The sequence below is a fragment of the Synchiropus splendidus genome, chromosome 13, assembly GCF_027744825.2.
Source record: "Synchiropus splendidus isolate RoL2022-P1 chromosome 13, RoL_Sspl_1.0, whole genome shotgun sequence".
Classification (NCBI taxonomy): Eukaryota; Metazoa; Chordata; class Actinopteri; order Syngnathiformes; family Callionymidae; genus Synchiropus; species Synchiropus splendidus.
Window position 1 is genome coordinate 11,232,216 of NC_071346.1, and position 13,489 is coordinate 11,245,704.

The 13,489-nt window shown below is 44.1% G+C and overlaps 1 protein-coding gene across 1 annotated transcript in view; it reads left to right on the forward strand.

The window, feature by feature from the left end:
* LOC128769768 (complement component C8 beta chain-like) overlaps positions 1 to 13,489 on the forward strand; it is a 57,983-nt gene that overhangs the window by 36,294 nt on the left and 8,200 nt on the right. Inside the window, exons 5-14 of the mRNA XM_053883743.1 lie at positions 1,944 to 2,075; positions 2,452 to 2,571; positions 2,769 to 2,807; positions 5,776 to 5,841; positions 7,424 to 7,483; positions 9,170 to 9,217; positions 9,345 to 9,453; positions 10,975 to 11,589; positions 12,692 to 12,783; positions 13,035 to 13,099. Of these exons, the coding sequence (XP_053739718.1) occupies positions 1,944 to 2,075; positions 2,452 to 2,571; positions 2,769 to 2,807; positions 5,776 to 5,841; positions 7,424 to 7,483; positions 9,170 to 9,217; positions 9,345 to 9,453; positions 10,975 to 11,589; positions 12,692 to 12,783; positions 13,035 to 13,099 (1,346 nt within the window). The remainder of the gene's footprint in view (positions 1 to 1,943; positions 2,076 to 2,451; positions 2,572 to 2,768; positions 2,808 to 5,775; positions 5,842 to 7,423; positions 7,484 to 9,169; positions 9,218 to 9,344; positions 9,454 to 10,974; positions 11,590 to 12,691; positions 12,784 to 13,034; positions 13,100 to 13,489) is intronic.

The window sequence follows — 13,489 nt, forward strand, 5'->3', positions numbered from 1 at the left end:
GCTTTAGGAAAGAGCTCGGAGAGCCCCGAAGAGCAACGCGCGGCTGTCAGCCGAGCCGTTTCCATCTTGACTTCCTCCATCCTGCCGGCGAACTCCGAGGCCCGCTGCTCCATTCAAGGATGATTGAAGGGCTCGGCGCCCCCCTGTCCCGGGGCGCAGCGCTGGCGAGATTGGCCCGCTCTGCTCATCAGCGCCAACTGATAATGAGCACTCAGCTCCCCCCTTAATGATCATTGCCTCTAATAGTAATTATACCAGCGCTCCACCTCAGCTCAGCCATTACAACTGAACTGATAATTATGCAACTGTGTTTGCCCCCCGGCTGCCGACCCCCCACCTCCTGCCGACAAACCAAGAGTTTGGGATCTCAGCGTTGATGGTGTTTGCCTCTGACGGGGTGATGGCGCGATAGCAGCCGCTGTAATAGAAACTGAAGCGGCTGCCAATGGCTTTGACAAGGCCATTTGTTGGTTTGGATATGCCCCCCCCCGATGCTCCTCGTGTTATTTACTGATTACAGGCAGTAAATAACACTCCGCACTTAATATCCCTCTTGAGTTATTATAGAAAGAGGGATCACGGCAAGCCTTTCCACGCAGCGCGTCCTGTAAATCTGACTGATTCGGTGCTGGCTCGTCATATTCGCTCTGTATTGTACATTAATCTCAGGCGTTAGCCGCCGCTGCCGCGGCGCGATGCTGAATGTGTTTAGTGTCAACTAATATTGCTAAAGCTGATCCCCAATAATGGCAGGATGCGGGTGGGCGAGCCGGAATGACAAGTAAATTGCTCAGCATCCGTCGGTACGCAGAATCATCTTCTCTTTTCCATTTGTGGTAGATCGTGGTATGCTACCAGTGTTGGTATAAAATCCATATACGTGTGTCCGGCAGTCATGACTGGATTTTCCAAACTTTATAATGAATAAATATAACTTCAACTGAGGGATTCGATGGCAACATATATTAGCAAAAGACAATATATGCCTTCTTCTTTTTGTTTCGGCTTCTCCCTTCAGGGGTCGCCGATAGGGATCACCTTCCTCCCTCTCCCCCTGTCCTCTGCTTCCTCTTCTCTACAAACCTCATGTCCTCCTTCACCACCTCCATCAATCTCCTCTTTGGCCTTCCTCTCCACCTTCTGCCTGGCAGTTCCAACATCTACATCTTGCTACCAATGTACTGGCTGTCTCTCCTCTGTACATCTCCACCTTCTTTATCTCAGCATCCTGTAACTTCACCTGTCCTGACCTGTGTCTGTGAGGTTACACCTGTGTTGCACCGCTGAATGTGTCGCGACACAATGCCAGAGATTAATGTGCAATCCAGAATACGAATATGACAGGCAAATTGCTCAGGATACATCGGTACGCAGAATCATATTCTCTTTATTTTTGCATATAATTACAGAAGAACGATCACTTTTTCCTCTTGTATTTGGTTAGGTGGAGTTTACAACTGATTTCAGTCAGTTCTTGAGGCTGCCTGTTGCATTGCCTCCGTGTAATACTTGTCAAACTATCTGCAGATTCTGTAGTATATTTCAATCAGATGATTCAAAGGGCATGTTTTCATGTGGATTAGAGGTTGAAGACTAATCTGTTTAAGTGGTCAGGGCTCTCCATGGGGCAAATGTCTATTAAATGTGGTTATTGCTGCCCCACCCGCCCGTCAAGTTCCAAACCTTTGTTCGGGGTTGACAGGTCTTACCGCTGCCCACCATGGATAACTCTTCTGCCTGCCAGCATCAATATGCAGAGCAATTTGAAAGCCCTCCCCCCACTGTTTATACATCACAATACCCCACATCTCAAGTAGGTTTGACCTACTTTCCTTTTTTTTTTGGCTGTGGTAAACTGTGCTGCAGTTGCTTTAAGCTGCCACATTAAAGCAGGAACCTCCGGCGAAATTAGTTTTTCCTCACATTTTAATTTCTGTCTGCAGCTGCTCCTGCATCACCACTCGGTCCACGAGATCAGCTACATCGCCAAGGACACCAGGGATCATCGCGCCTTTGGCTATGTGTGCGGCAAGGAAGGTCACCATAGGTTTGTGGCCATCAAGACGGCACAGTCGGTAAGTTGCTCTGTTTACCAGTGATGGGTCGATGAGGTTTCATGATATAGTAGTGAAGTGTTTCATGAAACAGTGTCCTGATTTTCAGAGGCCACCAGATGGCACTGTCTGCTGTCAAATTTTTGGTCTTGCACAACTAACGCAAGTCAATGGCAATGGCATTCGACTTACGACCGGTTGGTTGGAACCGATCCTGGTCGTAAGTCGGATGTTACTTGTACTGTTTCACGGTTCCTCATCGACCCATCACTGCTGTTACAGATGGGCACTTTTCTTCAAGAAATGATGCTCACCAGTCGTGCAACAAATGCCATCCATACTTTTTGTTTTACTAATAGCAGCTCTCTTAAGTGACTTTTTTGGTTCTCGCCTCCAGGCCGAACCTCTCATCATTGATCTGCGTGACCTGTTCACGCTCATTTACGACATTAAGCAGCGGGAGGAGATGGAGAAAAAAGCCCAGAAGGACAAACAGTGTGAGCAGGCGGTCTACCAGGTAACACAATCCAAGCTTTCCGTTTCCTTTGTGAAGGCGAGATCACACTTGAAGACTGAGCCAGGAATCTATTCACACCATGAGTATTGTACTGTAACTTTCATTGACAAATCTGTGAAGGTGTAGACCACGAGTGCACAGGAACTAGTGTGTGGTTTGGTCTTCAATGTTCTGTCTTCTGTCCTGTCCGTGAACAGACCATTCTGGAGGATGAAGTGGATGACCCGGTTTACCAGGTAGGTCCCAGGCAGACGCTGTTCTCACGCACCTATTGAGAATGTTTATTGAGCTGCTATAAGACGGGTTCCGTAGTCCGCCAGTTTTACACAGGACACATTGGACAGTTTTGTTCAACCATCCAACTTCCATTTGCCAGTGCAATGTTGTTCAACCACGTCTTTTACGTTGATCTGTGTCAGTGATTTCCTTCCAAACCACATGCCCCTCCTGACTGGTTGTTAACCTCTGTTTTTTTTGTTTTCTTTGCCCTGTGCTTTTGTTTGGCTAAACATGATCCTGTTTTGTGTCTTTGCTCACACTGAATACAGACAACACTAACTCTTACTATATGTCCAAACCACCTCCCGAATCACCTTGAAAGTGTGTTTGCATAAAGTCATTTCCATTTGCAGCTTTCACGTTTGTTGATGTTGGTTGACAAAACTCCAGAATACAGTTAGGCTTCAGAAGTACATTGGAGAGTCGGGTAAGGAGATTGACTTCATTGTGGGTGTGTAGATGGAGCCAGCAGTCTAGTTGCACGGGCCAACAGAAATCCTCCGTTGGACCATCTTTGGCTAGCATTGTTTCTCTAAGCTTCTGCGATGCCACAAGATTTTGTTTCCAGTGTTGCTTTAGTCTCACCAAAGCCCAAAAGTTCTCAATGGAGTCAGGTTTGGGTTCTGTGGTGCCTTCTGTGAGTGCTCCACTCTTTCACCAATTGGATCCTGGCTTTGTCATCTTGGAAGAAAAAGTAAACCTGTTTATAGAAAGATAACTTCAACTAGAGAGAAAGAATTCAGTTCTGCCTGGTACGTTTTAGGGCGCTGAGGCGGAAATTAAAAATTATTAACATATTTCCTCCACTTAGCTTTATTGGATCAGTTTGTTTGGATAAACAAACCAGCGGAAAATGTCCCCATTTCGGGTCAGTTGACCTCACAATCGCATAAATAAATTACGTTTCTTGTGTCTGTCGTGACAAAATGTGTCGTCCTTTTCTGTTCAACATCACACGTGTGAGCTTTGTTACATTCATAACAGCGCAAAGGTTGATGGTTCCAGTCCAGCAAGACACTTTTAAAGTTAACAGCTTCAATTCTAAGTGAATATCAAGGCCACATGGTGCAGTTTTCAATGACCAAATAGTATAGTGAGCAATCCAAAAATGCCTTGACAAAATGTGTATTGATAGTCTGGCTGCCTTGCATTGGTAACTTTGGACTAGTAGCAACGTTGTTTTCTTAGAATTTGTGGTCAATACCAAAGTACAAAGGGCAGTTTCCTCATGGAGGGAAATTTGGCTGGTGCATGTGCACCACTAGGGCTCAGCCAAGGTCATATGACAAAATGGACTAAAGCGGAAACAGCAGCCAACAAGATGAAAGGCGAGGTATTGTTAAAGAGTATTGAAGGGTAGATGAAGTTTCATGAAACAGTGTCCTGGTTTTCAGAGGCCACCAGATGGCACTGTCTGCTGTCAAATGTTTGGACTTGACTTCAACTAATTCACATCATGTCTAACCAAGAGCGCCATCTGGTGACCTCTGTTTCATCAAGTCAGCGTTTCATAAACCCTCATCCACCAGTCACAATTAAAAAGTATAACTGAGGCCTTGAATATGATCACAACCAAGAACACAAGATTAGAGGTTTGGTTGACTCTTAAAACAATTTCTTCGATGACTAAAAAAGTGTCCGAAATTCGTACAGTACTCCAGAGGGACAACTCATGTGGAAACATCAGGAGAGGCTTGAAGGGTTGACCGCATGGAGAGGAAAGACAACTTGACTCAGAGGAAGTGTCATGACTGCTAAGCTAAGGTGACCCAAGAGCAGATGACTTTGAACTTGCAGAGGACTCGGACAAGCGAGGTTAACAGTTAATCACAAGATTTATGACAGTAAACACAATATAATACACAGACAGAAATCTAAACTGAAGGCGACGACACCAGAAGCGGAGCGCGGAGAACAAACGCCAACGGAGGGGATAAACCTGAAACAGAAAGCAGGTGTAAGAAATACAAACCTGAAAACGGGGACAACTAAGAAACACTCGGATATAGCTCTCGAGGCTAATACAAAACTAAAGACACTTGGTAGAGGTGAAACACTAACACTCTAACTGAGGAAATAACTAGCTCACAGGCTGAACTAAAGTAGCGAGAAACAAACACTCGAGGAAGCTAACACGGAGCTAAAGACAGGGAGCAAGCGATAGGAGAGCGAGATAGAGTGAGAAGAGAGACAAAGGTGACAGAACGTGGAGATGAACACAGAGCAAAACAGAGAGATAAACCGGGTCACAAGCGAACAGAGCGATCGAGAGAGCACGTACCATGAGAACAAAAGACGATCATCTGGCAGCACATGCTGATTGGTGTATAAAGCTCTGCAGAGGCAATCAGTGCAATGAGAACCAGCTGCGCTGCCATGAAGCTGGAGGGGGTGAGAGCAAACACAAAAACAGGAGTAAAAGCACAAACCATGACAGGAAGACCACCACTGGGTCCATGGACATTCTAAATGAGGAGGTGAAGAGGATAGGATGGGTTTGAAGATGGAGGAGGCTGGCTTGGTGTGGAAACGGACGGCGAATTCAATCGCGATCTGATTCGACCGCACGATTTTGGTTGGAGAAACCAGTGTCAACTAGCTGCTGGCTTCACTCGCACAGTGAATCAATCTTCCGTGATTAGGAATTAAAGCGGTGGTGCTGTTTAATGGGCCTTGAACTTCTGCCTGACCTATTATACTTGTGCTCTTTCCCTTCCCCACCCCACCTCCTCCTCATCTCCTCTCCCCCGCTCCATTTTCCCATCTCACACGTCTCTGATCTTCTTCTCACTTCTCCCTTTGTGCTTTGTTGTGTTCTCGCCTTGTTCCACGACCACGATGACCTTCTGTATTATGACTTCCTCCCTCATCTCATGATCCTCTGGACCTCATCGTCCTGTCTCGCCCACTACTTCTGTTCTGTAGTACATAGTGTTTGAGGCTGGACACGAACCCCTCCGTGGCCCCCAGTCAGAGGAAAGCGTTTATCAGGTACAATGACCAGCACCGCCCTTCTTCCCACTCCCTTTCTATACTTGTAACGGTGTATTAAAAATGTATCTGTAATGAGCAGGAGCAAACAATTGTGGAGGTTTAGATACATGTTGAGTTTCAAAGGTGAATTTTTAAACCAGCCGATGGAGGTTTGGGATGAAACGGGGTCAAGTTAAATGGAACCAATTCAAAGGATTTGCGCCCTAAAAAAGCCTAAAGTTGAGATCAGCTGCTCTCTCCACGATTCGGACCTCTTTGGTTTCTGGTCATTTGAAGGTACTGCATGGCCTTCAGGGACTCGTCCTGTCGTTTAATCCTTCCCCGCCTTCTCGTTCTCTCGCTCCTCTTTTTTCTCTTCGCCTTTTGCTGTATCTTGCGTAGCTCTGAAGATGAAAGATGCAACGAGAGGGAGATTAATCGCTCGCCCATGCCATTTGATGTCAGAGTGAAATAAGATCAATAGACTTGGGGAAATTGTACCCGAAAGTTGAGAGAGAGAGGGCAACAGAGGGGGGAGGCGGGGAGGTTAAATGAACGGATCGCTTGGATCCGTGAGAGAGAACTGTACATCAGACGTGCTCATGCTGAATGTCAACTGGCTTTTTTATAGTTGGACCCACGACATCCTCAACCTCCATTCGCGAGCAGAGTAGCAGGAATAGTTTAATTTCTCTGAAATATTCAGTCACATAGTAACTTCTGAAACATACTGCATTATTATTTTTATAAATTCAAAAATATTTATTTATAGGTTTTGATTTCGCAATCTGAGTTTCAAAAAAATTTTTTTTTTTTTTAAGTAAAAAAATACTGTCGTATTTTTAGTATTCATACTGCAAATTTTAATGTAAGCCAAAAAAAATATTTGTTTGTTACACACACGATGCACAGTATATTTCATGTATTGTACTGTATTTTTTATGAGTTGAAATAAACTTCGACTACTGCTAAAAATATATATATTAATTTAAAGAAACAACTGAAAGCACATTTGCAAGCATTTAATTGTTTATCAATATGCTTAAACATTTTAATAGAACTCACAGTATCTCAGAGGTAAAGAAAGTTCATGAACTCATTCCCTGTTGAATTAAAATGAATTACGTTTCATAAACTTGGGGAAAAAAAATATTAATTGGAAATTAACTTTTACAGTCAGTAAAAAAATGAGGGCTGAAATGATAAATATAAGGGAAAAATAAAATAAATCAATTAGATTTCAACTGATATTTTTGAAAAATTCACACTGTAGACTTATGTCTTTCAACATGAACGTGTGTTAATGTTTGCATTTAGACGACAAAGCAAATTATAGTTAGAGATAATAAAAGGGTGAATATTTCAAGACATATAACCAAAATAAATATTTAAATATTTGGTATTTTGTCCCAGATTTTCCATGCTTCAGACACGATCTGTTTTTGTTTTCTAGTGAATTATTTTATGAGTGAAAAGTGTGTTAATTTTGAACGTAATTCAGTGCAGTCTTCCTCAAAACCTCTTTAAATTGAAGCAATAATTACATAAAAAAAATGTTGCTGTGCTTCTCACACTGAAATTGACCTCCAATTCAACGCAGGTCCCAACCAGTCAGCAGAAGGAAGGGATCTATGACGTTCCAAAACGCCATTTCATGACTGTAGGTGTTTTTATTTTTGTCTTCTTTCTTTCTCTCCTCTTCCACTTGCAAACCTCTCTGTTCGATCCTCCCGAAGGAAGTTTCTCACACTTCAGAGCTCACTGATCTGCTGGCTAAACTCCCCGAGCTGCGGAGTCAGGCGAAGGTCACTCCTCTGATGATGATGATGAAACAAAGCTGCGCTGGTCGTGTTCCGCCCGCAGACCAGATCAGACTGATTGGTCCACCAAAGTCGGGCATGACAGTCATTTCAGAGAGCATTAAAGGGGAAGGTTTTTGGAGTCTAAATTGGAGCCGATGGTGAGAGGCGATTGTCCAACACGGGGCGTTGGGGGGTAGACGCTTCCTTCTTCTTCTGAACACGAGGAGTTTGCATCAGAGCTGCATGTGTTTTAGTGCGATCCGGTCCACAGCAAATTCACATTCCACGCTGACTGCAGAGTCCATGTTTGACTTCCTCGCCATCACGCAGCTTTTTTTGTGCTTCACCTTAAACGTATTTTTAAAGACTGTTTGCGTGCTTGTTGCTCAGCATTTCGGAGCGATAAAAACTGCCCCTCCGCTATCTCACTCACACAGCCCATGGTAGCTTAAGTAGCAGCGCTTCCATATCTCTAAGTGTTACTGCTTGTCTGTTCATTCAGTTGGAGCTTTCGGAGAGTCTGGCGCTCCCCTGGCGCGCGTCCCTGCCTGCGGGGAGAGACAGTGTTTACCTATTTCCCCTAAATTTTGGCTCGCTCAATGGCAACCCAGCGCGATGTTCCAGCTTTTGGACATGGCTGCTGTGGTTGCAGCAGCGGCCATCGCTGTGATATCCCTCTTTATTTTTCTATTATTTAAAGTGTCTGACTGTGTGCAGCATGTGAGTCCTGTGTGTGTTTCCGTGCCTTTTCTAGTGATCCATTGTCTGCTTCTGCATGGCCCTGAAGACATTTCATGCACCGTAGTCTCTGTCATTGGCCGTCAATATATCGTGGATGACAAAAGGGACTAGCTTTAATGGTTTATCTCACAAGCGCACAACCTGGACTCTGACTGACTCACGTCTGATCACCTTTTACACGTTTTATTTTCTAATTTTAAATATGTTTTAGTCTCCAGCACCCTCTATTATAAGGTTCTTTTTCCATTTACTTGTTGATCAAGCATCAATACTTAATAAAGGCTCAAAAATATGCCAAAAAATTAATATTAAATATTAAAGAACATTTCTTTGAGTAGTTTCTATGCAGAAAGATGAGAAAGTCGTCTTTCAGCCAAATTACCGACGGAATTATCTGTGCAGGAACCAAAGATTAATATTGGATTTGACTAATGGGCTTCATATTGTGCAGAAAGGTTTTTCGGCAGTTTGTTTTATTGAGACTCATCGAGATGTGAAGAAGAACTGCGCAAATTACCGTGTCACGTGGAAGTAATAAGCGAGCCCCATCTGCCTGAGATTCCAAGTCAAAGGAGCTATAATTCTTGTAGATCGTTTTTTGCGAAAATGACGATGAAATATTCACATAAAATTGGAAATTTGGGGTTGTAAAGTCATCATCGGAACACAATGCTAAGTCTCTTAGCAGCAAACTGAATTTAAAAAATGAATTTTTAAGACTCATTTCCTCCCTTCTTGATCTTCAGTTGTCTGCTGAATGAAAAGTATTTCTGTCTGTAACTATCTGTCTCGCTTCCTCCCAGAATATCAACCACTTCGATCTGTTCGGCGACATGTCCACACCGCCGTCTGTGAGTATGCAAGCAAGCATGGGTTCACGTGACTGAAAGCAGTCGTATATGAAATATGAAAGTCGACTTCTAGATGACTTTGATAGTGACATCTGTGACTCTGCGTGTGTGTATGTGTGGTTTCCAGATGCCTCCGTCACCTGCCAACACGCTCGATCCGAGCCGCAGCAGCCGCCAGCAGCAGCACAATCCCGCCGACATGTATGCCCCCTTTAGCCCCACGTCTGTGCCATCAGGTGCGTTTCCTTCGTATTACACTGCGATAAATAAATAACCTTACAATCTGTAGAGGGCATTTTCTGCTATGACAGGCAGCTACAGCAGACGGATGCTTCCGACTACATTACTTTGAATCCTGCATGCTCCCCACAATATACATGAACTGAAAATGGTGGTCTTTTATGTACTTATCTGTGAATTAAAGTAGAAAGAGGGGGAAATTATCAGAAAATATGAAGAATTGTTCAGCGCAAAACATAAATATATGTAATTACCATGAGGGCATTATTCATTTTTGCATTTCTACGCAAATATCGCGATATGATTGTTAGCAACGGTCGACACATAAGTTTAATCTTAATATAGAAAAAAGAACATTTCTGTAAATGATTTAAAGAATCGCTTTGTTGAAACGAAACATTTGTTTATAGATATAAATTGTGAATGTTTGGGTCAGGAAAATTGTAGTACAAAAAAATTAAATAAATCGTATAATATGTATTTGAAAAAATGGACAGAAAATGACATAAAATACAGAAAATGTCTATAAGTAAACTATTCATTTATTTTTATTTACAGATTTATTTTAATTACTACACAATGCACCAAAATATTTTTAAAATATTATTATAAGTTTTCCTATAATTAATTTTTCAATCAAATAATAGATGTTTAAGTGCTGTTCTGACCTCCTTCGTGGGAGGAAAAAAGTTCACCTTGCATTGCTTGAGTTGGCAGTTGAAGGGTTTTAATATCGATTTTGGGATGTACTGTAGTTTTTCCCATCCCATATAAACAGTAGAAGCAGTAGATGGTGCTCTTTCCTGTACAATAAATACACTGCTCATTGCCATATTTGACACAACATAACCAGGCAAAGTCAAGATTTGGAATGTGGTGGAAGTGAGTTTAGTGCGTTGTTTATGGTGGGTTACATTCAGACACAATGGTGGCAAAACACTGCAATACTGATAAAAGATTTTTTTTTTAGCTTAAAGGTGTAATGTGCAATTTCATTTTTTATTTTATTTAACCATCTCTGAATTAAAGACGGGAGGCAAAGTATTAGTAGTGATTGTTCTCCAAGCTCCAAATGTGCGTCAGCTTTTGAGTCCAAATGTAAATTGGACTAAAAGTCTTCAAACGTCACTGAACGGTTTACACTCACATTAAGTGCGGTGTGCGAATGTGCTAATCTGCTCATTAGGAATTTGTGGAATGTCGGGAGGATGGGACGGATGGCGGCCGTCCTCCTCGGCGACTCCTCCAGATTAGGTTCAATCGCAGATGTAATGTTTTAGTCATCGACTTTCCCCTTCTGTCACGGTAAATTAAACATCCCCGTCTTTGCTGATCAAATATTAACGTTTCGTGGGAATCCGGGGACCAAATGTTGACTCTAGAGATTCTATATGGGAGCGGCATGTAATATTTAATATCGTCTTTAAACTAGAATTGGAAATGGTTGAGTAGTTTTGTTTTGGTTTTGTGATTCTGAGAACAATTCCTTCAGATTCAGAGATTCATTTTCCCGCCAGGTTATATGACCATGGGACCGGTGCAGGCAGCCCAGTGGGCGCAGCAGCCGTACGCCGGCCAGGCTCAGACCCTGGCCTTCCCGGTGCAGGGGCCCCTCCAGGTGGCTCAGGTCCTTCCCGGTGGTCAGCCGCTCATCTGGAGCCAAGCCAACATATTCCCCGCCACGCAGCAGCAGTGGGCAGCCATGGCGGCGTACATGCCCGCCCAGGCTGTGGGCGTGGGAGGCCACGCCATCCCGGCCGCCATGCTCCAAGGTCTGGTCCCCATCACCACCATGTGCCCCCAAGCGTGCGACCTATCAGCGCCGTCGTCGGCCATCACCAGCCCCCAGCACACGCTGCCGCGGCAGGTCAGCCTGGGAAAAGAGGGCGAGGACTTTGATGCGGGCGAGGGTCCTTCCACGTCCGGCGTTGTGAGGCCCGGCGCCTCTTCTGTGCCAGTGAGCCGGTGCGGCACTCCTGGCCTCATGATTATACCGGACACACTGACCTGCAGTCAGCTGTCACCTCCCACTGTAGCCCCCACACAGGAGGAGGAAGGCAGCTGTAGTGACCTCGATCTGTCCAGGATGACGTTGAGTCCGGGAACATCGACGTCGCCGTCCACTGAGTCTCGTAAGCCTTTTTCTTCCCTAAACACTTGCAGCAGACAGTTCGATACGTCATGTCAGAGATGACCTGTGGAGATGCTGCATATCAATATGGCTCGTACCTACTCAGGACTATTGATCCTTTTGCAAGGAGAATTTCCATCAAGCTGCTTTCTGCATGGGACATGGTTGTTGGTGTTCATATTTTTCAGCGTCATGTCGTAGAGCAGAAGCTAAAGCAGATGCTGATTGAGTTCCTCATCTGAGGATAGCCAGACTGTTTGGTGTTACTCTACTAGTGGCAAACGGGAATTGATTCACCCTCTAAACCTTTTTGATCTCAGGGCCCACCTTTTCCAGACATGTTAACAAACCAAAACCTTGTGAAATAACATGAAACCATGTGATCAGCTCAAAGATGTTTGACATCGAAAAGTGCGAGTCATGTTCATCAAATTTACTAAAGAAAAAAGAAGAAAAAAAATACACTTGATGCAAAATTGAAAAAAAAACGTACGTCATGAATACAATTCTGAATAAAATGAATATAATAAAACAATGTCTAAATATCATAGACTATATATTTATTTCATAAATAAACTCTAAAGAAGATAAGTCAAGTGTAAATGAAAGTATCGCCATAAAATTCATTTTAAAAACTGATCCAACAGGTGAACAGTTTTTACAGTTTTATCACTTTCTTTATAATTTTTTCTTTTGATGAAGAATTTGCAGCTGTCGAGTCAATTCAATGACACAATACACGCCACCATATGTGGCAAGTGTATTAAAACTGAGCATCTCACAGCCCAGAGGTATAAAATAAAATCTTTTAGCGGCCCTCTAGGGGGCGCTCACGACCCAAACATGAGCCTCGGCCCTATGATTTAGAATCACTGGGCTAGCATGAGTCAGCAGTGACAGTTGATCGACTATCACACCCAGGTTCTCCAGAGAGGGGCATCTATGCAGTGGTTTTTAGGGCAGATATAGGCAGTAATTCAAAGAAAACACATTTATATCGATATATAAATAAGTGTGCTCATGATACGCAGAGCGTCTGGGGGTTACTCATCTTATTATCTCCATTTTGAGGTTCCAAAATAACAGCTCCTCTTGCTCCACAGCCTCCACTCCTGCTGCGCAACAGAGCTCCGCCTCAGACCTCCCTGCAGACCCCACTCCTGCCGACCCCAGCGCCACCAAGGAGGAACAGTCGGTGAGTCCCGCCCTGCAGGGTCACGCCATTGATCCTCACCCGGGATGATCTCCTTCCATTTACAGTCCTCACGGCCACACCGGCGAATGTCATGTGATTAATTCAGTGACGGTGTTTAGCGAAATGTCGAATCAATTCGGTGTTAAAGGTCGACAATTATTCACGCGCCGTAATTACGCCGCTATAACAAGATCAAATTGAAATCGCAGTGGCCATGTTCCGCGACTGATTGATTGGGATGTGGTCCTCAGGACTCTGCGGAGGGGCCCGTTTCTCCATCAGCAGGTGGCGCCGGAGAGCCTCCTGAGACTGAAGCGTGCTCACAGGAGGACAGCTAGAGAACAGGAGATGTGGTGAGTGTTTCATCAGCCCCCTCCTCCCCCCGCTCTCTTCTTATTAGCCTCTCCATACGGGCCGCCTGCGTTTGGGCCTTGAAGTCTGCGCCATGTCACTTTAATCTCCTTCTATTAAGTCTTGAGTCAAGTCTGTTTCTATAAGCTTTATATTTTCTTGTGTTACTTTATCTCCTTCCTTCTTGCCGAGGGAAGCTTTAATGCCAGTGCGGGGCGGGGGGGTGAGCGGGGTCTTGTTTTAAGAGCCATTTGTCTTCCATTGTGACGGCGTCAATCCGCTCTGAATTTAGAAAGGCACAATGTTGCCCCTTAGAGGTGAAGCTGGGATAACTTTTCCCCTGGAGCTGTTAAAT